The 25,356-nt window shown below is 50.1% G+C and overlaps 9 protein-coding genes across 10 annotated transcripts; 6 read left to right on the top strand and 3 right to left on the bottom strand.

Moving 5' to 3' along the window:
* Positions 1-148: 148 nt before the first annotated feature.
* Positions 149-3,736, top strand: TrAtP1_012047 (uncharacterized protein). 2 transcript variants are annotated; one of them, XM_014090549.2, is made up of 4 exons: positions 149-1,287; positions 1,355-2,982; positions 3,084-3,553; positions 3,631-3,736. In XM_014090549.2, exons 1-3 carry the CDS (start codon positions 437-439, stop codon positions 3,278-3,280), a joined length of 2,676 nt encoding a protein of 891 aa, XP_013946024.1. In that variant the 5' UTR covers positions 149-436; the 3' UTR covers positions 3,281-3,553; positions 3,631-3,736. The 2 variants fall into 2 exon arrangements, with proteins under 2 accessions (XP_013946024.1, XP_065971471.1); XM_066115373.1 differs by having other exon boundaries at positions 1,355-3,553.
* A 1,602-nt stretch (positions 3,737-5,338) lies between these two features.
* Positions 5,339-8,577, top strand: TrAtP1_012048 (uncharacterized protein). The gene is made up of 6 exons (XM_014090497.2): positions 5,339-5,690; positions 5,749-6,337; positions 6,408-6,488; positions 6,559-7,196; positions 7,313-7,504; positions 7,595-8,577. The coding sequence occupies exons 1-6, from the start codon at positions 5,548-5,550 to the stop codon at positions 8,292-8,294; spliced, it is 2,343 nt and encodes a 780-aa protein (XP_013945972.1). The 5' UTR covers positions 5,339-5,547; the 3' UTR covers positions 8,295-8,577.
* A 1,391-nt stretch (positions 8,578-9,968) lies between these two features.
* On the top strand, positions 9,969-12,092 carry TrAtP1_012049 (uncharacterized protein; the record flags this gene model as incomplete). The annotated part of the gene is made up of 8 exons (XM_014090034.2): positions 9,969-10,176; positions 10,249-10,486; positions 10,549-10,611; positions 10,668-10,745; positions 10,805-11,216; positions 11,275-11,696; positions 11,755-11,893; positions 11,952-12,092. The coding sequence occupies 8 exons, from the start codon at positions 9,969-9,971 to the stop codon at positions 12,090-12,092; spliced, it is 1,701 nt and encodes a 566-aa protein (XP_013945509.1).
* Positions 12,093-12,980: 888 nt separating this feature from the next.
* TrAtP1_012050 (uncharacterized protein) lies at positions 12,981-14,932 on the top strand. The gene is made up of 5 exons (XM_014090496.2): positions 12,981-13,185; positions 13,261-13,629; positions 13,692-14,085; positions 14,148-14,417; positions 14,485-14,932. Exons 1-5 carry the CDS (start codon positions 13,064-13,066, stop codon positions 14,818-14,820), a joined length of 1,491 nt encoding a protein of 496 aa, XP_013945971.1. The 5' UTR covers positions 12,981-13,063; the 3' UTR covers positions 14,821-14,932.
* Positions 14,933-15,431: 499 nt separating this feature from the next.
* Positions 15,432-17,320, top strand: TrAtP1_012051 (uncharacterized protein; the record flags this gene model as incomplete). The annotated part of the gene is made up of 5 exons (XM_014090494.2): positions 15,432-15,716; positions 15,788-16,171; positions 16,229-16,296; positions 16,352-16,853; positions 16,922-17,320. 5 exons carry the CDS (start codon positions 15,432-15,434, stop codon positions 17,318-17,320), a joined length of 1,638 nt encoding a protein of 545 aa, XP_013945969.1.
* A 105-nt stretch (positions 17,321-17,425) lies between these two features.
* TrAtP1_012052 (uncharacterized protein) lies at positions 17,426-18,509 on the bottom strand (the record flags this gene model as incomplete). The annotated part of the gene is made up of 2 exons (XM_014090495.2): positions 17,426-17,584; positions 17,652-18,509. 2 exons carry the CDS (start codon positions 18,507-18,509, stop codon positions 17,426-17,428), a joined length of 1,017 nt encoding a protein of 338 aa, XP_013945970.2.
* A 577-nt stretch (positions 18,510-19,086) lies between these two features.
* Positions 19,087-20,931, bottom strand: TrAtP1_012053 (uncharacterized protein; the record flags this gene model as incomplete). Its single annotated transcript, XM_014090036.1, has 1 exon — positions 19,087-20,931. One exon carries the CDS (start codon positions 20,929-20,931, stop codon positions 19,087-19,089), a length of 1,845 nt encoding a protein of 614 aa, XP_013945511.1.
* An 843-nt stretch (positions 20,932-21,774) lies between these two features.
* TrAtP1_012054 (uncharacterized protein) lies at positions 21,775-23,288 on the top strand. Its single transcript, XM_014090493.2, has one exon. The coding sequence runs from the start codon at positions 21,958-21,960 to the stop codon at positions 23,059-23,061; it is 1,104 nt and encodes a 367-aa protein (XP_013945968.2). The 5' UTR covers positions 21,775-21,957; the 3' UTR covers positions 23,062-23,288.
* On the bottom strand, positions 23,289-24,996 carry TrAtP1_012055 (uncharacterized protein). Its single transcript, XM_066115374.1, has 3 exons — positions 24,647-24,996; positions 24,483-24,580; positions 23,289-24,422 (listed from the first exon to the last, which is right to left on the bottom strand). Exons 1-3 carry the CDS (start codon positions 24,900-24,902, stop codon positions 23,340-23,342), a joined length of 1,437 nt encoding a protein of 478 aa, XP_065971472.1. The 5' UTR covers positions 24,903-24,996; the 3' UTR covers positions 23,289-23,339.
* Positions 24,997-25,356: the final 360 nt, after the last annotated feature.

The following is a 25,356-nucleotide window of genomic DNA, read 5'->3' on the forward strand; positions in this document are numbered from 1 at the left end:
ATAAAGATGAAGTTTTGCCTTCAAGACAGGCCTGTTATTGCTCTGTAATTCAGCTCCCGTACATATGGAGAAGCGCCCAATAAAGCTGCGTCAAGCTGCTAAATGAAGTATATTACTGCCCGTGGCGTCTAAGCCCAAACCGTTTTAGGTCCAAGGTGGCGATTTGCATCGGTGAAGCTGCATCAGACCGTCATATAGCTGGACCAAACGCAAGCAAGACTTTCCCAGTGGCTGACGGATCTACCGGATAGACAAAGCTGTCATGCACAGCGCTGATCGGGCGCGATACAGCTCCGGGATCTAGCCATGGCCCTACATATCTTCCCTCCATTACCTCGACAGTCTTCTAAGCTGACCATGGTCCCTCTAACAAAACGCCCAGACGACAGCAGATTGCGGCCTGATCTCTCTGTTTGGACCTGCAAGTGAATTCGCAATGCTGCTCAGTCGGACTCGATCGGCCACAGCTCCCCATGTCGGAGCTGATCAAGGATTAAAAAAAGACGTGGCACCCGTGGCACCAGAAGAAAAAGGATGTTACGGATGCGACGGAAGATTCAAAGTATGCTTCGAAACAGATACTGGGGGCCTGGTGAGCTGGTGCAAGGACCTCCAAAAGGCATCACAACGCGTGAAGAACGATGTCTGCTCTGATCCCGTATGCGAGAGACGCAAGTCAACAGGGGGCCTCCGCCCGCCGTTGAACATTGCAATACTCATAGTCGGTTCCCGCGGCGACGTCCAGCCCTTCATCCCAATCGCCCAGATCCTTTCCAAGCCCCCGTACGAGCATCGAGTGCGCATCTGCACCCATCCCGCCTTCAAAGACTTTGTCGAGGCTCAGGGCGTCGAGTTCTTTTCCATTGGCGGCGATCCCGAGGCCCTCATGTCCTACATGGTGAGGAACCCGGGGCTGTTTCCGAATCGAAAAAGCGTCAGGGCGGGTGACATTGGGAAACGAAGGGCAGAGATGTGGGAGATTATAAACGGAGCGTGGCGAGGCTGCACCGAAGCAGGCAACGGAATGGGAGAACCTATCCGGGCTACAGATGTCGAGAACGTGGAGGATCTCTTTCTCGCAGACGCCATCATCGCCAACCCGCCATCCATTGCACATATACACTGCGCCGAAAAGCTAGGGATCCCGCTGCACATGGTCTTCACAATGCCGTTTTCTCCCACTTCGGCTTTTCCGCATCCACTGGCCTCGATGAACTACGCAGGTGCAGATGCCAAGACAGCCAACTATCTTTCTTTTGTCGTGATGGAGTTGTTGATGTGGCAAGGGTAAGTCTTTGTCGTATATATGAGCTACAACAGCATCCTCCTTTGCTAACTCTCCTCTCGTTGCTAGTCTCGGAGACTTGATCAACAAGTTTCGCCGCAAGCTTGCGTTGGATCCCATCAGCGTCATGTGGGGATACCAACTCTTGTCCAGACTCCGCGTACCATTTACCTATCTCTGGCCCCAGTCTCTGATACCTAAGCCACCTGACTGGGGCTCGCACATCGACATCGCCGGATATTCATTCCTGCCCCTCGCCAGCTCTTACACACCTCCGCCCGATCTATTAGCTTTTCTCGAGGACGGTCCCGCTCCCATATATATTGGTTTCGGGTCTATTGTCGTTGAGGATCCCGATGCTCTTTCGGAGCTCATCTTCGGAGCCGTGAAGCTGGCTGGGGTTCGTGCCATTATCAGCAGAGGGTGGAGTGGCGTGGGAGACAAGTGCGAAGTCCCAAAAGAAATCTACTTGATTGACAACTGTCCACACGACTGGCTGTTCCAGCGTGTCTCAGCAGTAGTCCATCACGGAGGCGCCGGAACCACTGCCGCTGGAATCGCAGCTGGGCGACCTACCGTCATTGTCCCTTTCTTTGGCGACCAGCCTTTCTGGGGGAAGATGATTGCGCGCTCTGGGGCTGGACCAGAACCAGTGGCGTTCAAAGCATTGACAAAGGAAATCTTGGCCGAGAGCATAACTTTTGCGTTGACGCCCGAGGCTCAAGAGGCCGCAAAACGAATGGCGGAGGAAATTTCGCAAGAAAATGGTGCAGAAGATACTGCCAAGAGGTTCCAGGACCGCATCGGACTGGACAAGTACGAATGCGAGATTTGCCCCGGGCGCTTGGCTACTCATTGGCACAAGAAGACGAGGACACGCTTGAGTGGCTTTGCTGTTGCATGTCTAGTTGATCGCGGGCTAATACAGCCCCCTGAGCTGGAGCTTATACGACGCAAAAACTGGTACGTCGACGAAGGCGTTGAGCATCCTCTCGTGGGCTTTGTATCCGCACTCACTGGCCCCATGATGGACTACACCACGGCAACGTTCGACTACACTCATGCTCTAAAATCTCGACCCAAACATGCTCCTGCGCCTCCAGAAGGCAGAAGGCAGTCATGGCTTGATCCATGGGCGGAGAAGACTGAGAATGGATCCATAGCAAGCAACGGGACATCTCCGAGTCGTCGAATCAATCCCACCACCTTTTCTCGCAGAGAAATGGAGCTGTACGCCTCGAGAGTGGCGAGGAAATCCATAAAGACCAACAACGCCGACATCGACACCCTTATTCGAGCGCCAACCCTATATGATAAACAAAAAGCGGCTTGGCTTGCTCGAGAGAGAGGTCGAAATGGCCGCATCTTCTATCTAACTCGTGCGACGGGCCGATATGCTTCCGAGTTAACCAAAGTGACCCTAAAAGTTCCCGTAGCTTTCTTTTACAACATTGCAAACGGATTTCACAACTACCCCTCGGTTGGCTTTGCTGGGGTTGAAGTTCGTCGCCGAGACCAGATTAACGATCTTGAAAGCGGTCTTGCGGCAGCCGGCAAAGAATTTACGCTGGGAATGTGGGAGGCCTTTAGCGGGGTGGTTGTCTGGCCTTACAAAAGCATTCATGAAGAGGGTGCTAAAGGAATTGGAAAAGGCGTATGGCGAGGCTCAAAGGGCTTTTTCTCCAACTTGGGTGCCTGTGAGTAATCTTTCCTGCCAATCCTTTTGTTCAGTAATCATGAATTAGGCTATAGTATTGTTTCAAAGGGACTTGACAACAAGTTACTAATCTTGGCGTAGCAACCTTTGGTTTACCTGGTTATACCCTCAAAGGCGTGGAAAGGGAGCTGCAAAAGCATCATCTCACCAATTGTAAGGCCGAAGTCATTCTAATCAGGTTACGACAAGGCATTGAAGCCTTTCGGAATGCAACTCCCCGAGAGCGAGACAGGGTCATCAGTCGATGGAATAAGCACCTCAAAAAGAAAGGTTTCTAAGTGTTCCTTTGAAGAGGAACACTTGGAGTCGATATGTGGTCATCTTGGCGCCCTATACCATGTAGCTTGGGATATGTGTGCACTATGTAAGTCAAGTTTATGTTTGTGGAAATGTACAGTATCACTTCGTTTATACCCGTTGAAAAGCCTATGCATCTCGCCACAACTGTGTTTCTCAGTACCTTGATGTATACTACGACACTACAAATATATTGAGTTTTAAGATGGTGATGCTGTATGACTATGAGTCAGGGTTTTCCACCACAGTCAAAGGTAATATATTTTAACCACTGTCCTGTGAATCCAACGCTGTATAATATGCCTAGCCAAGCTGATCCTTAGAGTCTTAGCAAGAATACGGGGACAGTCTTTTGTTGGGGTGATCAAGTACATGTATCTAATCTTCGATCTATATGACCTCTCCTTTAGTAACATATAGTATTAAAAAGCAGGTGCGATTCAATAATCAGGCTATAAATCTTCCTACAATGCTATCATAACAATGAATTATGTAATGCTTATAGAATAGGACTGCGAATTTGTAACTGAAGAGTTAGAGTGGGCTTTTACCGAGGTAATACTTACTCTTGCTAAGACTTGCTTCTCTGCGTCAAGCTGCTTAGCGCCTGAGGATATACAGGTGATTAGTATTCTGCAGAACCTTTATTATTAAGGTTAATGTTTCTTGAATCCTTATTTGATGGTAACTTGGTTCCTCTTCATTTTCCAATTTAAAATCTGATATTTGCGTTGAGAAGACATTCGTTATATCAAAGTCGTTGACTTATAACTCATGATTACTACTTCAAATACCGAGGTCATTGTGGGGTCATTTGTTGTAAAATAGCTGCTCTTTTGTGAGCTACGGATAGTATTTGCTAGTTACTAGTAGGTATCAATACGCTGTTCGGAACGCTTCCGAGTCACCAAATCCCCGCTCTACGCCTCCGACGAGAGAATCTGGGGAATCGATGGAAACGCGTTTAGTAATAATCAGTGAGCGCCAAAGAGCCGCTCGAGGCTTGCCACCACTGGAGACCATCCAGTAGGTCTGTATTACGAGTGCTTGCAAATCGTTTCTCGAAACAAAGAGAGCCTACTACTAATATATATAGAAGCAGTATGAGAATTTACAATAGTCTTTGGCATATTCAGAGCCACAGCTATTGGATCATCTTACTATCTCGCATTGTCCTTTCGACTGCATTTCATATTTTGCATCAGGTATATCTATTCGATGCTCTCTGTTTACCAAGTTTCGGGTGAGATTTTGGCAGTCAATTCTTGCGCGCGCGAGGTTGCCAAAGTTCCATCTCGCACTTGTGGAAGTCTCTCAGAATGCAAGAGATACACGAAAAATCCTATCTCTGAGCTCATAAGAGTGTGTGGGCGCATGTTGCCAGAGTAAGGAGCAGCTTTGGTACCATATTTGGAAAATGTTCCTGCGCCCTAAGCAATATAGTATACAAGCTGACATATGAAGACAGGCCAATGCGACATTTAATATGCGCATAATTAGCCAAGGAAAAGCCCTTGAGCATGAGAGACTAAAGTCGCTCTCGCGTGCTCGCTCTCTCGCGGGCTCGGAGAAAAAGACTGTGCAAGCTATGATGGCAAGACCGGAATCGGAACGCCAGCGCCAACACTTGAGGTGTATCCTTTGAGCAATACATTCGAATAGCTTCTCAGAAACAGGCGGAATCTCCATGGAATACCATTGATCAAACAATTCGATCACTACAGCTGCAAACTGACTCGAGGCTGCGACGCAATGCCTTCAGATCCAAACTTGCTTACCAACCCCGCAGCCTTATAGTCTACATGGCGAGGACCACAAGATACAGTACATGTAGTCTTGACCGGTATTAGGTAAGAGTTGCTTGCTGTTAGTGCAGCAACATGACGCTTACTTCAAGTAACTGGAACTGCTCTCATTCCCCGCCGTCGGATGTTAGACTCGGAACAGACGGGAGGTTGCGGAGCTCAGCTATAGTCAAGTCCCGAAATGCGCGTACGCGGGGGAGCAAACCGGACGGCACTCAGTTCGAACAATTTTCTGGGGAACCGGGGTCGACGGACAAGGAGCTACTCGAATAGCTAGTGGAAGAGAGCAGTCCAATCCAATCCACGTCATGGGGCGCCCTTTTTCTCTATCCACACACTGCTTCTCGTCTATCGGCGACGGTCTATAACTTGTTTCTTATCTTTTTCTCTTTGATTTCTATTCGCCGTTCTGCTGCTAGTTTCGCCCTGCTAGCTACAACACAATGCCGCGACGACGCGCCAGCAAGGCTTGTCTTCACTGCCGCCAGAGAAAAGTTCGCTGCGATGTGACGCTGCGAGGGGTTCCCTGCTTGAACTGCCAGCTTGACCACCAGACATGCGCCATTCAGGAGCGCAAATCCAAACGGTATGGCGACCGTGACTGCGAACTGTTCCTGCATCAGACTGACTGTGGGCGGCCAAAGACCGCTGTCAGATTCGAAAATCTCGGCCTACCGTGAAGGCGGCTCGGTGATCGAAGGCCTATCGACGAGAGTCGCAGACGAGAAGCCCTCGGGCATCGACAGCATAGATCAATGGGCCAAGCGACTGAACGGAGTGCCGCCGTTTGGCAAAGGATCATCGACCAGCCCTCATAGCGACGAACGATCGAACGAAAGCAACTGCATCGACCTCGACGGATTCTCGCCAAAGACGGCCTCGGCAATCGCGAATGTACACAACGGCAAAACGAAGTCGGGTCGGTTTGGATCAAATTCATCGAGAGCGGCGGCCAATGGCAGCGGATACAATAGCTATGACACGCTGCCCTTTATCGCAACCCCCGACCTGGGCCATCTCTCAGCGCTGGATGTTCGGTTTATGCAGCTGAATGGGTGTTTCGAGCTTCCCCCTATGCCGATTCTCAACGAACTAGTTCGCATGTATTTCCTCCATACACATCCCATCGTACCGCTACTTGATGAGGGTGATTTCTGGGATTCCTTCTCATGTTCCAATGGAGAAAAGATCCCACTACTTTTGTTTCAAGCGATGGTCTTCGCTGCGTGTGCCGTGAGCCTCGAGTCCTACATATCCTTCGTATAATGTTCATGCTATAATCTCTAACAAACACACTCAATAGTTCATTCCAGAAGCTGTTGCAGAAGCAGCAGGCTTCCCCTACCCAAGGGCAGCCGCAGAGGCCTTTTACAAGAAGACCAAGGTCTGAAGCCTATCCCAAGCACGCCATTGCAATGAACACTGCTAAGATTGCGAAACGATGCTTTGTACAGATCCTATACGACTTTGAAATCGAGTCAAATCCCATTGCTCTCGGCCAAGTGGCGATACTGCTCACATTCTGGCCCGGCGGTCTACGGCTAGGTCTTACGAAAGCAAACTCAGAATGGCTGAGCACAGCCATTCGACACGCAAAATCCCTCCGAGCACATCACTTGTCGTCGAAGCATGCCAGCCAGCACACGCAAAATATCCTCCCCAAAACACGGAGATTGCTTCGGCGACTATGGTGGTGCTGCTACTTTCGCGACCGCTCCCTCGCGCTGGCTCTTCATCGGACGATGCGGATCCCTGGCAAGTATCCATTGCTGACTCTGGAGGACTTTGAAAACGAAATCCACCGCTCTCGCGTGTATAACGCCGAAGCAAAGCGGCGTTTCTTCGACATATTCAATCAGATATCCAAGTTGGTCGTCATCATGACAGACGTGCTCCGGCTATGTTCGATTTCAGAAGACGGAATCGATAGCGAGACGACCAGGACGGATCATCAAGCAATGGCGAATTGCATGGCTCAGCTGCAAGCATGGCATGATGAAACCAGGCTGCAGTTCCCAGACAATGGAGATCGGCCAGGGGTCCAGCCACATTTTGTCATCATACAGACTAATCTGATGTTTATATACTACTTGTAAGTCCCAATGTCACCTACCCATCACCGTGAGATGCTGGTATATAATACTGCAACACTCTGCACATGCGGTAATACAGCAAACATAAAGACAACGCTGACAGGGGCTGATTCAGCGCTGCAAAACTGGCCATCCACCACCAAGAGATTTTCTACGCCGTTCGCGACTCCGACAACGCAAATGGCGAAGGGCCGTACCCCTTGCTTGCCGGCAAAAGCGACCAAGTTCGCGATGCCGTCGACAACCTAATCAAGCACCTTTCCAACCCTGTGCAGCTTGGACTGGCGCAATATCTGCCCGTCAGCGTGTAAGATTAACCTATACTGCCACCACTCACCATTCTAACCCCTGCCCGTGAGCATGAATGCTTTATGCTAACTCGTTCTGGACGTCAAAGTGTTGCATTTGTTGCCATGCCCCTCCTGGTGCAGATTCTCAACGCAAAGATCTTATCCCGTGGCGTTGTCAGCTCGCGGGCGGCAATGCACCAAGAGCAACTGCATTCCCTGATCAATCTCGTCAAGCAATGCCACCGGCGGCTCGGTGGAGTCGACGCCATGTGTGTGATTATTCGACGACTGACAGACGCGGCTCAGTCCCGATTCATGACCGGAAAGGCGTCTCAGGTCACCGAGTTCATCGAGCTGATTGACTACAGCCCGCTTGAGTACCTGAGATTCTTCCTGAACCTGGATCTGAACCTCAGCAACGCCACGTTGGTGGAGAATATCCGGTTCTCAGAGCTGAAAGAAGAATTGGCCCAATCCAAAAAGACTCCGTCAGAAAGCGAGCGCCATACGCCGGTTCCGGATGCAGAACAGACCCTGTCATCCACGCAGCCAACAGAGCCAACAGAGCCAGCCCTTCTGCCCACAACTACACCTACGCAGCAAGATGCATGGGGCCTGAATTTCCCGGGGGCCAAAGCCGACCCGTTTGCACTGGGCGACTCTCCGTTGGACTTTGACGAGCTGCTAAGCGGGCAGGGCATGCTGGGCATCGACCCGTCTTTGATAGACTTGGAAACCCTAGGGAACCCTTTTATGAACCAACGTATGGAGTGGGAGATGGATGCTTGGCTGCTGGGAGGATCCTAGAGGCCACAGCCAGTTGTAGCTGATAGTAGGACATGTGAAAATATTTTCAAAGGGCGCGTGATATGTGTCATTTCAATCAGGAATATCCCAGGAAACTTCGAAAAGGAGGCAAAAAAACGATTTAGCATGGCGCTAGGGGGGCGGTTATTGATTGTGTCTATTCCTATAGTGTTTGCGTTGTTTGCCGAAGCACGAGAATAGCTCACGGCCCAACTGACAGAGAAATTCGAACTTGGTTTTGTGCCGAGCTCCATGATAATATCCCAAAATAAAAGTTTCCTTCACCGTCACACAGCAAGCTAGAGGTGAAAAAAAAAAAAAGGCGCCGTTGAACGCCCACGAATCATGCCATCCTTGAATGATGGGGTGATGCATTTAGCCGGAGCTTTCACCGAGTGTCCAGCGCCCAAAACGTGGAATTTTTCCAATGCCAAGGTTACGGCTCGAGGCATCCCATCCCGGATGAGTTGCCCGGAGCAGATGACTCTCAGAGCATATTAGCGGCTGATCCCGTATTGGGCGCCACATAGACACACCCCCATACTTTCCGGTTAATATAGCCGCCTCGTGGATTCGTTGGAGTGGGCTTTACTACCACTACTAGATCCTTGAGTCGACAAGGCTTCCCCATTCGCGGGTGTGGGTTTGTGGGGTAATATTGCCGCAACTGGGGAATCTCATTCGCCTTGCCAGACAGCTAAACTCCACTGCTTTGGGGAAATGGGAATCGCGATCCAGCAGAAACGCGGAGGGCGTGTAAGCCGGTAACCCAGCTGTTGGTCCAATACGTGTACTTGGGGTGGTAGTTGCTACGGCACCATGAGGAACTGCTCTGCAGAAGTGACATTGCTGATAGGTGCTACTCCAACTTGATCCGGACTGCTGCAGATGGGCTACATGTACATGCTCCGCTGGTCTAGCGGTAGCCCAGACATGCTATTTATCCTCCCGCTGGAGATTCAGCTTCATTACCCACTACATCGTCATGTTGATATTAGAATGGGAAAAGGGCTAGTCTAGTATTATTAGGTACTCCTACTACTATGTAGCTGCAGCATTTTGACGTTTTCTCCCAGCCTTACCCTTCATCTTCCTCCAGACAGTGCTTGGCCGAAGCGGGCTGAGTACTCCGGGAAAAACTCAGATTATCTTCTGATCTGGGGAACTCGCCGCATAGGGTCGCCACGGGTGACTATAGTCGGACCGTTAACACTTTTCCTCGCCGCTCTTTATTCCTTTAGGACGACGGCCCCTGTCAGTCTGTTAGTCGGCTCGATATTGGTGAGCCACTCGTGAGCTACGGGATATTTCAAGGCTGCGGCTATTTAGGCTAAATGGCCAGAGCGCTCCTTGCCGTAGCGCCGAGGGCACCACGCGCTTTGGGTGAATATCGCATTGATTCTTCGAGATGACCCTGCCCGTCGGGTACATGGAGACAAGAGCTCGAAAAGACAAATCATTTATAAAGTAGTAATGGCCCTCTGCTTCCCAGGGTCGTATTGCAGGATGTAACAGGGCTCAATCCGGACTCTGCCTTTTTCTTCTCCTCCTCCTCCTCCTCCTCCTCTTTCTTCTTTCCATCATCTACTTTTTTCTTCCTTTCGATATCCTAAATCTTCTTTTGTTTTGCAACAAGTGAAGAAAGGAAATACGTCCCCATCTCTCGTCCTCACAATGGGCGTCCAAGGCGACTCCGGCGCTGCCATCTACAATGCAGCGTTGAATCGCCGCCAGGCCCTCATGGGCAACAGCGGAGCTCGCGCTCTTGTCAAGAACTTTCGTGTCTTCAGCTTGGCTGCCTTTGCCTGTATCGGTGGTGTGCTGTATGGTTACAACCAGGGCATGTTTTCTGGTGTTCTTGCCATGCCATCTTTCAAACAGCGTAAGTAGCGTTTACTTCATCCGTGAACTTACAGCAGTATAAGGTCGAATGTTTGACTAACATATTGTCTAGACATGGGAGCGTACGATCCTCTCGACCCCAATGCTAGCCAGACCAAGAAGGGTTGGTTGACAGCCATCCTGGAACTTGGTGCCTGGTTCGGCACCCTGTTCTCTGGTTTCATGGCCGAGGCCATCTCCCGTAAATATGGCATCATCGTTGCCTGCTGCATCTTCATTATCGGTGTTGTTGTTCAGGCATCCTCCATCCAAGCCGGATACCCCGCCATTCTCGGAGGCCGATTCGTCACGTACGTTTTCATTCGAGTTTACAATAGATATGGATATGAATTTATACTAACTTGCAACGCAGCGGTATGGGAGTTGGAAGCTTGTCTATGATTGTACCAATCTACAACTCCGAAGTAGCTCCTCCGTAAGTTTGATATCTACTTCCCAAAATTATCACGAAATAGCTGACAACTCGCCAAGTGAGGTCCGAGGTGCCCTTGTTGCCCTCCAACAGCTCGCCATCTGCTTTGGAATCATGGTTTCATTCTGGATTGATTAGTATGTCCTTTACAACAAAATATTACACCTACATCTACGGCAGCACTAACGTATCTTAGCGGCACCAACTACATTGGCGGAACCTTGCTTGGCGAACAGAGCGACGCATCTTGGCTTGTACCCGTGTGCCTCCAGATCTTCCCCTGCCTGTGTCTCCTGGTCGGCATGATCTTTATGCCATTCTCTCCCCGTTGGCTGGTTCACCACGACCGCGAAGGCGAAGCTAGACAGATTCTCTCAACCCTCCGAGGTCTTCCCATTGACCACGAGCTGATTGAACTCGAATTCCTGGAAATCAAGGCTCAGTCTCTGTTTGAAAAGCGAAGCATCGCCGAGCAGTTTCCTCAGCTCCGTGAGCAAACTGTGTGGAACAACTTCAAGCTTCAATTTGTTGCCATCAAGTCTCTCTTTACCTCAAGGAGCATGCTGAAGCGTAGTGCCATTGCCAGTATCACCATGTTTTTCCAGCAGGTAAGACTACGAACCGTCCTACGCCCGCCTTGCTGAGGAATACTAACACTCTTGGAAGTGGACAGGAATCAACGCCGTGCTTTACTACGCCCCGACCATCTTCCAGGATCTCGGACAAACCGACAACACCGTTTCTCTGCTTGCCACCGGCGTGGTTGGCATCGTCATGTTCGTTGCCACAGTCCCAGCCGTGCTGTGGGTCGATCGAATTGGACGCAAGCCCGTGCTGATTACCGGTGCCATCGGTATGGCTACATGCCACATCATCATCGCCATTCTCTTTGCCAAGAACTCCAAGGACTGGCCAAACCACCAGGCTGCCGGTTGGGCTGCCATTGCCATGGTCTGGCTCTTTGTCGTTCACTTCGGCTACAGTTGGGGACCTTGTGCCTGGATCATCATCGCCGAGATCTGGCCATTGAGCACTCGACCCTATGGTGTCTCGCTGGGCGCATCTAGCAACTGGATGAACAACTTTATGTAAGTCGACATGCAGCTATCCAAACTTGCATTCAGCCTCTAATCCAACTTTTCACAGCATTGGTCAAGTCACCCCTGATATGTTGCAAGGCATCACGTATGGTACTTATATCCTCTTCGGAGTCCTCACGTACCTTGGTGCTGCGTTCATCTACTTCTTCGTCCCCGAGACCAAGCGTCTAACCCTAGAAGAGATGGTAAGATACCTCATCACGTCCAAATCTACAAAAGCCACGATACTTACTGTTACTATAGGACATCATCTTTGGCAGCGAAGGTACCGCGCGTGCAGACTTTGAGCGCATGGAGGAGATCAACAACGAAATTGGCCTCAACGCAATCCTTTACAGCCAACATCCTGATGAGGTGGTGACAGTGGAGGCTGAGAAGTCCTAGAGTGCTGGGCATACACAAGTTCTTGGGGATGAAGATTGGTAGTAGCGAAATGCAGAGTGAATTGTGCATCAAATTGTCATGTTGCATGTATTGATCTCAGCTGCTCGGAAACTTATTAGCAATGCTTAATGACTTGCGAATTAATAACAATATATCCATAATCTTAGCATGTATCTTTATGTGCAAGTTGCAGATTTATTTTCCACGATTCATCAAAGTCAATAAAAATAGTTGGGGCAGTAAACGAGGGGTTTGTATAGTGATCGAGTAATCAGAGTCAGATGAGGCCTGTGATATATAGCTGGCCACAGATACTGTCTTAAACACAAACTAAGCTAGGAACGGCTGCTAATTATCATATGGAGCTCACGATCATGAAGAGTTTAACTGTCTTTGGTAACCTGATGGAAGTAGTCTCTTTGGAACTGGAATAGTCGCTGGTAGCACATCTCCACCATCTTTCCGCACCGAGGAGGGGAAGACCCCACTCCACGATTTCTACCCAGTAATACTCCATTGATAGGCCTTGGTCGTTCTGCATGGGACGCAGATGATAGGAATGAAATTGCTCCGTGGATTGTTCAAAGCGAAACCAAATCTTGAAAGGAAAAGTGGCCAGTTGCTGCATCAGATTGCTGTGTGAAATCGGAGCTTCTTGTATGCGAAATTGCAGGGTAACACAAGCAAGCAGTATAATCACTAGTGATAAGCTTCCGGTGGCTTCGGCTTGTCTGTCACAAGTCCACGCTGCTCTAAGATGGCTTCAATTAGCGTGTATCTAGACGCTGATAGCATTAAGTGGCGACAGTTCCCCGCGGCGTGTAGCCTAGTCAAGGGTCGTTTGTCTTACAAGTGACGAATGTGATTACATCAATGTCTCGTTAGCCAGTGGAGGGTATATATAGGCTTGTGCTGCTTCTCCGATTGTGAGATCCGTTCCCTCTAGTAACAACCTATCGTCTTTAAATAAAATGACTGCCTCCGTGAAGATTTCTTTGCCCAATGGGCTCAATTATGACCAGCCCACTGGCCTTTTCATCGACAATAAATTCATCGCCGGCAATGGCGAAAAGTTTACCGTTTATAATCCCGCGTAAGGCTCTCTAACCATACTTCTAGGCCGAGTGTGCTTTATGTGAACAGTGTAACCTAACATAATACTCATTAGAACTGAAGAGGAGATCATCACTTTACAAGGCGCGTCAGAGGCCGACATAGATAAAGCTGTTGCCGCTGCTCGCCGCGCTTTCGAGGGAGAATGGTCGGAGCTTGAAACAAAAGATCGCGGCGCCCTCATCTACAAGCTTGCCGAATTGATTGAGAGAGACAGAAAGCTACTGGCAAGCATTGATTCCTTCGACAACGGCAAGTCCTTTGCCGACGCATATGGACTGGACCTTCTTGAGAGCTACAATGTCTTCCGATACTACGCCGGCACTGCCGATAAGATCATGGGCAAGACAATCGAGACGGGGCCCACGAAGCTGGCCTATGTGTTACAAGAGCCTCTCGGAGTCTGTGGCCAGATTATTCCCTGGTAGGTTAACTTGAAGAGGCAAGCTATTACTTGTTAGTATATCGCGACTAACAGAGTGCCAGGAATTATCCCTTCATGATGCTCGCATGGAAGATTGCGCCGGCTCTAGCATGCGGAAATACTGTAGTGCTGAAGCCTGCAGAACAAACACCTCTCTCGGCTCTATACTTTGGCAACCTCGTCGCCGAAGCTGGCTTTCCCCCAGGTGTCGTTAACATTGTCCCCGGCCTCGGAGGTGTAGCCGGCAAAGCTCTTGCAAGCCACATGGACGTGGACAAGATTGCCTTTACTGGAAGCACCGCCACTGGAAAGGCGATTATGAAGTCGGCCGCAAGTAATCTGAAGAATATTACTTTAGAATGCGGTGGCAAGAGTCCTTGTATCATTTTCGATGATGCAGATCTCGATCAGGCTGTGAAATGGAGTCACGGCGGTATCATGGATAACATGGGTCAAGTAAGTCTATACATAGAAGCTTCATCTCAATTGCGTCGCCATAATTAATCTTGACTTCTTAGGTTTGCACATCAACATCTCGAATTTGCGTACAAGATACAATCTACGACAAGTTCCTCGAAAAGTTTACCCAGAGAACCAAGGAGCTCGCCTCAAAGATTGGCGATCCTTTCCATGAAGACACTTACCAAGGCCCTCAAGTCTCCAAAGCGCAATTCGACAGAGTATTGGGCTACATCGAAGAGGGCAAGAAGTCTGGCGCCCGACTGCTCCATGGCGGTGCCAAGCACGGTGACAAGGGCTACTTTATCCAGCCCACCATTTTTGCCGACGTATGAACCATATTTCTTGTCTTATCAACAATTTACTGTGAAACTCCACTAACTCGAGGCATTATAGACTACGGAAGATATGAAAATCGTCAAAGAGGAGATTTTCGGCCCTGTCGTTGCCATTTCCAAGTTCAGCACCGAGGCAGAAGCCATCGCCAAGGCAAATGACACCTCATATGGACTGGCCGCCGCAGTTTTCACGCAAAGGGTGGCTAGGGCACACAAAGTAGCTCGCAAGCTCCAAGCCGGCATGGTTTTCATAAACTCGTCTGGCGATTCACATTTTGGCATTCCGTTTGGCGGCTACAAGTCGTCGGGCATTGGCAGAGAGCTTGGCCAGTACGCGCTGGATGCTTACACGCAATCTAAAGCAGTCCATATTAATCTAGGCACCGAGCTATAATTAAGTCTTTTTGGTAGAGACACGACTGAGAAAAGAATAAAAGCTTGTTAATTCTCTTCACTCAAGATACTGTTTAGTAAGAATAATATATTACAAATGTGAGGCCGCCAAACGCGTGCAGTGACACTATCTTCAGAGCAAACCTACGCCCTTACCCGTATCTACCCGATCTGTAGCTAATCAACCCATTTAATTTACGCCATAGAAATGCAATCTAAACATACGAGAGCATATCCACGTGATGGATTCGGCGTCCGGTGATAGCAGGCCGTTAGCTTATCGACTTTGAGCCACCACGACCCCTCATTTGCCGTGATACCATGAGGGGTAGCGGAGAATATCTGGTAATAGCGCTCGCTCTCTTTAGATACCACTTCTAGCGCTCCTTTTAGATTCCGTTTCAGGCCAAACCTTCCCCAGACTCTGGAATCTGGTCGCCTCCATTGGGCGGCGTCAAGGGCGACAGTCCATAAGTGGAACTCGCGGACCCCGTTATAAGCCGGCCTCAGCCTCGATCTCAACTTGTTATCTTTCCTCCAACATTGACAAATTCATTCATTCATTCATCCACAATAGCCTTTTCCAACACAGAGTTCAGAAAGTAAGGAACAATGGGTGACGCTCAAAACCTTCAGTCATGGGAAGTAAAGGCTTCTTCAGCTCAAGCAAGGCGCGACGCCGGTCTCGCCAAAGTTGAGCCTAAGCTAGAGGGCATCCCTGATATACTACCCCTCAGTTCTCAGGATCTGCCAAAAGGGGTGTTGACGGCCCGGGAAATCGAAATCACGGAGAAATACTCTGTGACCGAATTGTTGAAGATTCTTCGTGAAAGGAAAATCTCCGTCGAGGAGGTAACGCGGGCATTCCTGCGCAGAGCGGCGGTGGCCCAGGTTGCTGTACGTGTCATTCACAACTATGCAATCTCTCATACATCACTGTTGGGCATCAACTGATCCTAACAAATTAGGTCAACTGTCTCACTGAGCTGCTATGGGATCAAGCGATTGCTCGTGCAAAGCACCTTGATTCCCTGCCAGAGCCCAAAGGCACCTTTTTCGGTCTTCCCATCTCAACAAAGGAGCATCATGGAATGGTTGGCGACAACGTAACCACCAACGCCTCCTACATCGGCTGGGTTGGCGATAATCACGGCTCAAATCTTCTCTACGATATCTTGTATAGTGAAGGATGCGTCTTCTACGCCAGAACCACCCAGCCTCAAACGATTATGCACTTGGAGACGAGCAGCAATGTATATGGAGTTACCGTCAACCCGTACAACCGTACTCTGACTCCTGGAGGAAGCTCTGGAGGTGAATCTGCTCTCGTTGGTATGCGCGGCAGCCTTTTGGTGAGTCAAATACATGCCATGTTTCGCGTCTTCTGATCAGAGTACTGAGCCGAGCAGGGTGTTGGCGGTGATATTGGAGGCAGCGTGCGATGTCCATGTGCCCATGTCGGTATATATGGCTTCAAGTGAGTGGATGAGCCCTCTTTTGCACTTTTTCAGTATCACTGACACGCTTTACAGGCCAAGTTCTAAACGCATTTCTGTCTTTGGGCAGAGGGCCAACATGGCTGGCAAGGAAACCATTCTCTCTACTCCCGGGCCTATGACAGTAGAGCGTGACGTACTAGAACTCTTCATGAAAACCGCCATTGCTGCTGAGCCATGGCGCCACGACCCATCTCTTACCGTCAAAGAGTGGACGCCATATCACTTCACAAAGCCGCTCAAGATTGCCGTTCAGTGGTGGGATGGCGTTGTGAAGCCACACCCTCCCATGATACGTGCGCTGAAAGAAGTTGCCGACGCGTGTCGAAAGGCTGGTCATGAGGTGGTCGACTGGAACTGCGAATCACTTGGCCATGACGAAGCCTGGGACATCATCTCAGGGCTCTACTGGCCCGACGGCGGCAAAGAGGTTCTCGATTTGATCAAGGGAGCTGGAGAGTCGGTCTTGCCATTGACCAAATTCATTATTGAAGAGCAGCCAAATGTCAAGGCCAGGACTGTGGCTGAGCTTTGGGAGGTGAGTTCTTCTTCAAGGCTTTTAAAGTCACCACCATCAAACATACTGACATAATTTCTTCTATTTAGTTGACCGCTCAACGAGATTCCTACCGCGCAAGATACGCCAAGGCCTGGACAGCCACCGCAGCCAACGGCGAGAGAGAGGTCGATGTCATTCTGTGCCCTCCTTCATTTGGAGCTGCTGCTCCTCTCGAGCAGTCGCGGTACTGGGGCTACACCTCGCAATGGAACCTCCTGGACTACCCGGCCGTTGTCTTCCCCGTCACCACCGTCGACCAGGACAAGGACGTCAAGGATACGAGCTACGTACCCAAGAACGACCAAGATCGATTCGTGTATGAGATGTACAGCCCAGAGAAGTATGTCAATGCACCAGTGAGCCTGCAGATTGTTGGCAGGCGACAGTACGATGAAAAGGTTCTCGCCGCACTGGTGGAAATTGAGCGTGCTATGGGAAGACCTTAAAGCACTAGTGTCCGGTATCATATGTATAGGTTTCTGGTTGGCGGAGTTTGGTAGACTTAGAATCAACTGGCACGCGAAATAAATTTGTTGGTCTCTATGAAGCGTCTAGTTATACAATTCGGCCTGCCTCTCAAGAACGATAGGATGCCTCACAGAACCTGGCTTAAGCTCGGCAAAGTTCAAGTTAATGCCCTCCTCCACTTCAGGATACGGGCCTAGAGGAGTGATTGCTAGTGGATTGATTTTCGTGTGACTCTTGGTATACTTGTCCAATGTTAGATCAGGCATGTCCACGACTTGGGTATGTGATTCTTGAATGATATCGACTCACGTTTTCCTTGATATGCTTGAAGTCTGTCGTCTCCTTGAACCCCTTTACATTCCAATACAGATTCTTCAGCCACTCGTGAATGACTGGATAATTTGCGCGAATTGTTCCCAGGTTGCATTTAAAGTGCTGGACATAGACAGCGTCAAACCGTATAATGGTCGTGTACGCACGAATGTCAAGTTCTGTGAGATGACTGCCCAGAATGTACGGGCCACCGTTGCGATGGATGAGACTTTCTAGATGGTTCAAAGCGGCAAAGACGACAGGTACATTCTTATCATAGACCTCTTGTGTCTCTGCAAATCCGGCCTTGTAAACTCCAGAATTGAGGTCTCTCTGCATCCACTCAGAAATTTCATCGATCTGGCTTCTCAACTGCGCGGGGTAGAGATCCAGTTCGTACTTTGGTCCCTCTTTGGGCAGTACGTCTTCAAAGGCGGTTGGAAGCCAGCGTAGCAACTCGGCGCTTTCGTTGTTCACAATGGTTCCCTCTTTAGTGTCCCACAGCACCGGAACGCTGTACTTTGTTCCTTCGTAGCCAGAATCGGCTCTAAAGTAGAGCTCATGAAGGTCCTTGGATCCGAACAATTTGTCCACAGTCGCTCCCGCGTACTCGTCGTTTGAGGTAGGGAATCGCCAGCCTGCCCGGCCGCCGTTGCCTTTGGGATACGGCATCACAACTGAGACATCGATGAGGGATTCCAGCCCTTTGATGTATCGTACAAGGAGAACGCGATGCGCAAATGGACAAAAGAGTCCGACGTAGAGATGATAGCGGCCTGCTTCGGGTGGGAATTGGCTCTCGGGTTTGATAACTCCATGCCAGGAATCAGTTGGGCCGGCATGGACGACAGCCATGTTGGAGTATAGGAAATCAAACAAATTTTCTGTACTAATATTCGCCTCGGAGCTTCTCTACCTTTACAAGCCCCCAAAGAAATTAGGACTCGAAGATTCTGGTCTGAAGAGAATGATATTCGTTAGATTTATGAATCTTTCGAAATAAGGCCCCGCACCGTATGACCGATTCGCAGGGTTGTTTGACGCCAGAGGCAGTTTTGCTGACGGTCGATGCGGGATAAATCAGGTATCTACAGCGATTTACTGTTACATCGCAGGATGACGAGAAAGGTTTTATGCCGTTTTGGCGAATTGGTTCGGCGTTTCCACATCTTTTGGGTACCTATCTGAGCAATACTGTTCTCGAGTTTCCCTTGCAGTGTTTTTCAAGCATCTTTAGTAAAGCACGAGCGAGTGCCAGAAAAAATTAGTTTGGAAAAAAAAAGTTGAACAAATAATCCAATTAATATGTAAACAGCTCCCAGAGCTCCATTAATAGCACAAACTCCCTTTTTTTGATTTCCTTCCATCTCCATTATTTGGGTATTTTGCCTAACCTAAACCATCAAATGCAATCATCAAAATTCATATCCTCTCATGACTTGGACGGGTTCTCCACGTTCTCCTCCACCACAACAACACCGCTCTGTTCGCGTTCTGTTGACACTTCATCGGCCTGCTTGCTCTTCACATCTGCCAAACCATAGATGACAATGCTAATGATACCGCAGATGGCAGACAAAATGGAGAAAACAAGCGCAACAATTCCCCGAGCTGTGAATCCGTCGGGAATCCAGCCGGGCTGAGACGCTTGGCCCTTGAGATCGAGGAAATCCAGCGTGTCAGCGGCGGCGTTTCCTTTGGAGGCAATGCCGGCAGCCTGACAAACGTCGATGTGCTCTTGCGGGATCGTCATGCGCTCTTGCATCTGCTGAGGGGCTTCGATGAGGATCATGGCCAGACCAGAAGAAAGATGCCAGTCAATGTGGCAGTGGAAGATCCAAACACCGGGGTTGTCAGCAACAAAACGCATGACAAAGTAGCCCTGGGGCGGCAGCACAACGACGTCTCTGCGGGCGGGAATCTTGGGAAAGGCCGTGTGGTTGCTTGGGTCATACGGCACGGGATCTCCGTTCAAGTAATCGAAAAAGTGCTCTCCATAGGGAGGCTGGCGATCAATCACCTGGAAGTTGTGGCCGTGAAGATGGAACGGATGCGAGCCGCCATCAGCGTTGTTGACCACAATCTGCACGACGTCATTGTGGTTCAGAACCATTGGATGAGTGAATTCGCCATAGATGCCCTTGTTGCTGACGATATCCTCTCCGGCTGACATTGCCGTGTAGAGAGATGGCACCTTTGGCGTTGTGAATGAAATGTTGTTCAGGAACGCATAGCTCTGTCCATTGTTCAGGTTACCCATGATGACAGTAACGTTGAGATCCATGTCTGGCTCGGGAAGCAGCTCCATTCCATCAGAGGGCACCAATGCGATGTCATCAAATGGAACGATTTGTGTGCTGTCTGTGACATTGATAGTCGCCTGTGGGTGGTCGGCATTTTTGTTGTATTCCAGCCAGTTGGTGTTGTTGAGGCGGAGCTCTGGAGGCATGGTATCGAGCAGAGAGGAATCTGCAACCGTAACAATAGGATAGTTTGTGTCCGTCTCGTTCTTCGTCGTCAAAAGAATCGCATATCGCTGAGCAACACCAAGGTAGAGCGTGTCAGCCTCAGCGGGCTCCGTATAGACGCCGTCGATTTCCACAATTTTGAAGTTGTGGCCCTCGATGTAGAAGTACTGCCCGACAAAGGCGCTGATGTTGATGATTCGGATCAGGTATGTCTTGTTCGGCTTCACGGGCAGGCTGGAGTTCAATGTGTCGTTGAAGAGGAAAGCATTGGGAATCGGTTCCGCGCCGGTGGGGTTGAAGACAGACATAAAGCCCGCAGACAAGTCCTCCACCATGTCGTGATACCAATCGGACAGGGTGACTGTGAACTCGTCGTCAAACTTGAACGGGGCGTCCTCGTCGTGGACAATGAGCGCCTGGCGGTAGCCATCGGGGTAGCAGTAGTCTGTATGGCAGTGGTACCAGTAGGTGCCGTTCTGGTTGACGGTGAAGTTGTAAGTCATGCTCGAGCCGGGCGGCACAGGGCATTGGGTGATCATGGACGCGCCGTCCATGTAGTTTGTGTTGTTCTGGAACATGCCGTGCCAGTGGATCGAGGCGGCCCGGTCCAGGCTGTTGTGCATGTTGACCACGAGGCGATCGCCCTTGTTGACCTCGATGACGGGCAGCGGCCACTGGCCGTTGATGCCCACGACTTTGCGCTCTGCCAGGCCATCGGGATTTGCCGTGACCCAGGTGACGTTGAAGTCGTGTGTAACCGTCTTGGCCTGGCCAAGCGCCGCGAGGGCCAGAAGCAGGAATCGCTTCATGTTGGAGAGTTGGTGAAAGCAGACAAAGCAATGGCCAGTTCAGCAGCCAATTGACCCTTCAGCCGCTCTAGTCCCGTCTCTCTCGCACTCCGTCTGGAGGGCAATGGATGAGAAACTCGGTACAGCCACAAGCAACTTTGAACTTTGTGTGCCACGGTCAGAGTGTGGGCGGTAGGGGCTGATATTGATCTTATGTGATTTCCCCATCAACTCCCCCCAGCAAGAATGGAACAATGTTTCCCCTTGACTCTCACAAAGTTCCCGAGGCCAGCTCCCATCCATCAGATAACCAACAAGCCGGGTTCCTAGAACCACTAAACAGGCTAACAGGACAAAACTAGACAGCCCCCACAGGCTAGATGGAAAAATTCTGTGCATGAGGGCCGAGCACCGCAGCATTGGGTCCTTGTATCACGACCCAGAAACCAGATTAAGCCCATCAGGCCCCGTTTAGACTCACTGCAGACCCTTCTTGGCGTCCAATAGCTCTGCCGAGGAGCCGCCTGGCGTGATCAGATAACAATGGTTCGGGGCTGGAATTGAGCCATTTTCTTGATCAGATAATTTTTCGTTTGATCAGATAACTCAAAATCCTCAGCAAAGCGCATCGTGGTGGTGGGCCGCCGTGCCGTCTTAGCCGGGGAGCCACAGCTGGAGATGCATCAGGCGAATCTGACTGGCCGATGTGATTATCTGATCATCTGATTTGGCTGAACGAGTCCACTTGCGGTGCTTCCAACCGGCGCCTCCAATGAGCCGTCGGAGTCAATCCCAGTTTCTATTACAAGCTTAGTTGAAGGTCGCGGCCCTTCTCGGCTGGAGCTGCCCTGAAAGCTTTTTCCTGGCGTGTTATTCAAGCCTTACTCATTCCGTATGCGGCCATGCGAGGCTAAATATACATCAATTGCTGGCCGCCATTGGGAAAAAGAGTCCCTTTCGTCTCTCCCCCTCCATCTTTCCATCACCCATCACTTTTCTTTTTCTTTTCCTAGTGTCGGCCACTCACTTGTGGTGTAGACAGACACAATGGCGAAGAACGTCTTCGCCGTCCAGATCTTCTTCATTGTGTTCCGAGAGTGCTTGGAAGCTGTCATCATCATCTCAGTCCTCCTCTCTTTCCTCAAACAATGTCTCGGTGGACCAGGCCAGGACCAGGCCATCTATAAACGCCTGGTCAGGCAGGTATGGCTTGGCTCAGCGGCTGGTATTGTCATCTGCCTCATCATTGGCGGTGGCTTCATCGGGGCCTTCTACGGCCTTGGCAAGGATATCTGGTCAAAGTCTGAGGATCTCTGGGAGGGCATCTTTTATCTGATTGCCGCAATCATCGTCTCCATCATGGGACTTGCCCTGCTGAGAATCAACAAAATGAAGGACAAGTGGCGTGTCAAGATTGCTCAGGCTTTGGCTGAGAAGTCGGCCGACGCTGAAAAGCCGAGGAACTGGCTCAGCGACTGGTCTAGAAGGCACGTCATGTTCATCCTGCCCTTCATCACCACTCTGCGAGAAGGAGTCGAGGCCGTCGTCTTTGTCGGAGGCGTCTCTCTCAGCTTGCCTGCGACGGCCTTCCCTCTGCCTGTCGTTTGCGGCATCATCGCCGGTCTCGCCGTCGGTTTCTTCATCTACCGCGGTGGCAACCTGATGTCAATCCAGCTCTTCCTCATTGCCTCGACCAGCGTCTTGTATCTGATTGCCGCCGGCATGTTCTCAAAGGCCGTCTGGAGTCTGCAGTACCACACATTTGCCCAGCGTGTCGGAAGCGATGTTGCTGAAGCAGGCAACGGCCCCGGCTCATACAACATTCTCGAGACCGTCTGGCATGTGAACTGCTGCAATCCCGAAACCGACAACGGCTGGGATGTTTTCAACTCTATCCTCGGCTGGCAAAACACCGGCACATACGGCTCAGTGATTGCTTACAACATTTACTGGATCTTCCTCATACTTACGGTTTGTCTGCTCATGTACGAGGAGAAGACGGGATCACTGCCTTTGAAGAATGAATTCTTGAGCGCTGCCTCCAAGGTTCCAGGCCTCCGCCGCTGGGTCGAGAAGAAGCGTACGAAGACGGAAGTCAACGAATTCGAGATTTTCCAGCAGGTTCAAGCTGCAGGACTCCTACGAGAATAAGCTGGGTTTGGCAAGGTTCGGATGCATAGTGGGGCCCTACGAAATTGGGTGTTGGGAAAATGGGTTATGATATCACGTTGATGGGAGTTTTGTATTGATGGCGGATATATTCAAAAGGCAAGGGTCGTTCAGACCGCACCGGTTAATACTATGGCTTGCGGAGGTGAAAATAAAGGATTTACATGCGAGTTTAATATCATGTTCTATTTTTAGCAAACTAAGCTGCAGTCTATGTGATTCCTGGTCTACTTATTACCCCAAGAGGTTAACACTTTTGTTTATAGCCACCCAATTCTCTTAAACATATAGCTGCCTCCACCAACAACAGCCGTTGCCCCTGTAAAAGCTATCAGTGTGCCATACCCGCTCCCGTATCCAGCAGCGGCTTGGCCTTGCCATGGCATCCCTTTGATCAGTGCCTCGCTCAGCGGCCCCGAGATGACGTTGCCAATGCCACGTCCAGCGGAAAGCACGCCAAAGATCATGAGAGGGTCATAGCTGCCACCGCTTCCTCCCTCTTCTCCTGACCCGCTCAGTTTCGACACCAGATACCGCATGACTCCAGGCCAGGTTGACGTATACGAGCCTGCAAACAGACCGTATAGGACACAAAACACGTAAAGAGACGCCATGTTGGTGCCAAGGCCCCAGAGGAAGAAGGTGCCGATTGCGGTGCCAATGGTCGAGATTGCAATACAAGTCGTCACATGGAGACGATCAGTCAAGCTGCCCATGATGATGCACCCTACGACTGCACCGACATTCAAGACCAAGAGCGTCAGAGCCGACGGGAAATCGCCAGCACCAAGAGCAGCACGAGCATATGTCGGCAGATAGATGCCCGGAAGGAAGTAGCCGATGCCTTCGACAATATTCGTGAGCTGGAACAGGCCGAAAGAAGGGGTTAACAAGAACTTGAGGTTAAAAGGGTTGAGGTGTGTGCCAGAAGCAGGTACCCGTGGCTTGATGAACAGGATCAGGGGTGCAGACAAGACAAAGATGCTGAGAGACCATATCCGCAATGTAGTTCTGAACCCATACTTGTTGAGGAAAAACTCCAAAAGAAGAGGAATAGTAAAACCGCCAAGGCCGCTACCCGCCCACATAGTGCCATAGGCCATTCCTTTGCGTTTGACAAACCATTCGTCAATATACAAGATACAGGGGCAGTAACAGATAGAACCGCCAATAGCGTATAGAACTCCCTGGGTCAAGATGAGGTGCGTGACGTTTTGGGAAAAGGAAGAGATGGCAAGAGCAAGGCATAAGATAAAAAGACCAACAGCAGGCGCATGGCGGGTCGGTTTCGGGTACATGCGCTGGAGGCCCATGATGATGGGAATATCGAGGTACATGATGCCCTATGTCAGAGACGAGTTAGCTTGCTTGTTGTGCGTTTTGTCATGGAGGATTTAGGTTACCATTGCCGTGGTTCCAATGACCGCAATCTTAGACGACCCAGCAAAGGGCTCGTGTGTGCGATAATAGTCTTGGAACACACCAAACGCAAATGGAAAGCCTAGCAGAATCAAATGTCAAAGTCAGTCACTTGGCATCTCCACAGCCAGTCCGATCCGTCACTTACCCCATACTAACGCCTCCAGAACGAAACAAGCTGCCAAGAAGAGCCACGCATCTTTCCCTCTGTCAACAGGCGGCAGCGAAAACTCGGTTGTGCCGTCCGGAGGGGACTCATCATCTCCAGAGATGGCTGCTCGATCCGAATTGTAATTGCTCTCGGCGGGAGTTGGGCCGGAATCTTGCTTTGGGACATTGACCGTATCGGTGGAGATGTGCTGTGGAGTTGTCTTCAACTCTATGGATAATGGTGTTTCCGCCATGGCCAATTCGCGCACCCTGCCTCAGTCGACTCAAGACCCCAAGTCGTTTTACTAAACTACCAACCGGTAATTCTACACAGATGATGAACTCAACTTTGTAATCTCTGGTTTTCAATTCTTCGGGTAATTATAGCTATTTAGATGAGATGGCGCCACAGCGATCGTTCCGGCAATGGTCCAAGGCCTAATCAATTGACGCCTTGGCTCTGCGCCCTGCATGTCAAACCCCACAGCGCCCTATAGACTGTCCACGAATAAAGGGTCTGGGGAGAATGGAGAGACTCCACCTAACGGCAGCTCTATCTGTAAAGGAACAGGGCATCAGCATCGTATTCCCAATTCAAGGTTTAGCAACTAGAATATTCTCTTTCCATGAGACCACTATGGTATGGAAACGATGACGCCTTTTGCAATGGCATTTATTTTATACCCCGCAACTCTGGGATAATAAAGC

This window comes from Trichoderma atroviride, chromosome 7 (assembly GCF_020647795.1).
Source record: "Trichoderma atroviride chromosome 7, complete sequence".
NCBI lineage: Eukaryota > Fungi > Ascomycota > Sordariomycetes > Hypocreales > Hypocreaceae > Trichoderma > Trichoderma atroviride.

Bases quoted from the DNA above. Each gene is read 5' to 3' on its own strand.
- TrAtP1_012055 (XM_066115374.1), bottom strand. From the start codon at position 24,902: ATGGCGGAAACACCATTATCCATAGAGTTGAAGACAACTCCACAGCAC. The intron at 24,581-24,646 runs GTAAGTGACGGA...TGATTCTGCTAG, and splicing joins TCTGGAGGCGTTAGTATGGG to GCTTTCCATTTGCGTTTGGT. The intron at 24,423-24,482 runs GTAACCTAAATC...TCTCTGACATAG, and splicing joins TCATTGGAACCACGGCAATG to GGCATCATGTACCTCGATAT.
- TrAtP1_012047 (XM_014090549.2), top strand. From the start codon at position 437: ATGCTGCTCAGTCGGACTCGATCGGCCACAGCTCCCCATGTCGGAGCT. The intron at 1,288-1,354 runs GTAAGTCTTTGT...TCTCGTTGCTAG, and splicing joins GAGTTGTTGATGTGGCAAGG to TCTCGGAGACTTGATCAACA. The intron at 2,983-3,083 runs GTGAGTAATCTT...ATCTTGGCGTAG, and splicing joins TTTCTCCAACTTGGGTGCCT to CAACCTTTGGTTTACCTGGT.
- TrAtP1_012054 (XM_014090493.2), top strand. From the start codon at position 21,958: ATGGCGAAGAACGTCTTCGCCGTCCAGATCTTCTTCATTGTGTTCCGA.
- TrAtP1_012048 (XM_014090497.2), top strand. From the start codon at position 5,548: ATGCCGCGACGACGCGCCAGCAAGGCTTGTCTTCACTGCCGCCAGAGA. The intron at 5,691-5,748 runs GTATGGCGACCG...GGGCGGCCAAAG, and splicing joins CAGGAGCGCAAATCCAAACG to ACCGCTGTCAGATTCGAAAA. The intron at 7,505-7,594 runs GTAAGATTAACC...TGGACGTCAAAG, and splicing joins CAATATCTGCCCGTCAGCGT to TGTTGCATTTGTTGCCATGC.
- TrAtP1_012050 (XM_014090496.2), top strand. From the start codon at position 13,064: ATGACTGCCTCCGTGAAGATTTCTTTGCCCAATGGGCTCAATTATGAC. The intron at 13,186-13,260 runs GTAAGGCTCTCT...AATACTCATTAG, and splicing joins TTTACCGTTTATAATCCCGC to AACTGAAGAGGAGATCATCA. The intron at 13,630-13,691 runs GTAGGTTAACTT...ACAGAGTGCCAG, and splicing joins TGTGGCCAGATTATTCCCTG to GAATTATCCCTTCATGATGC.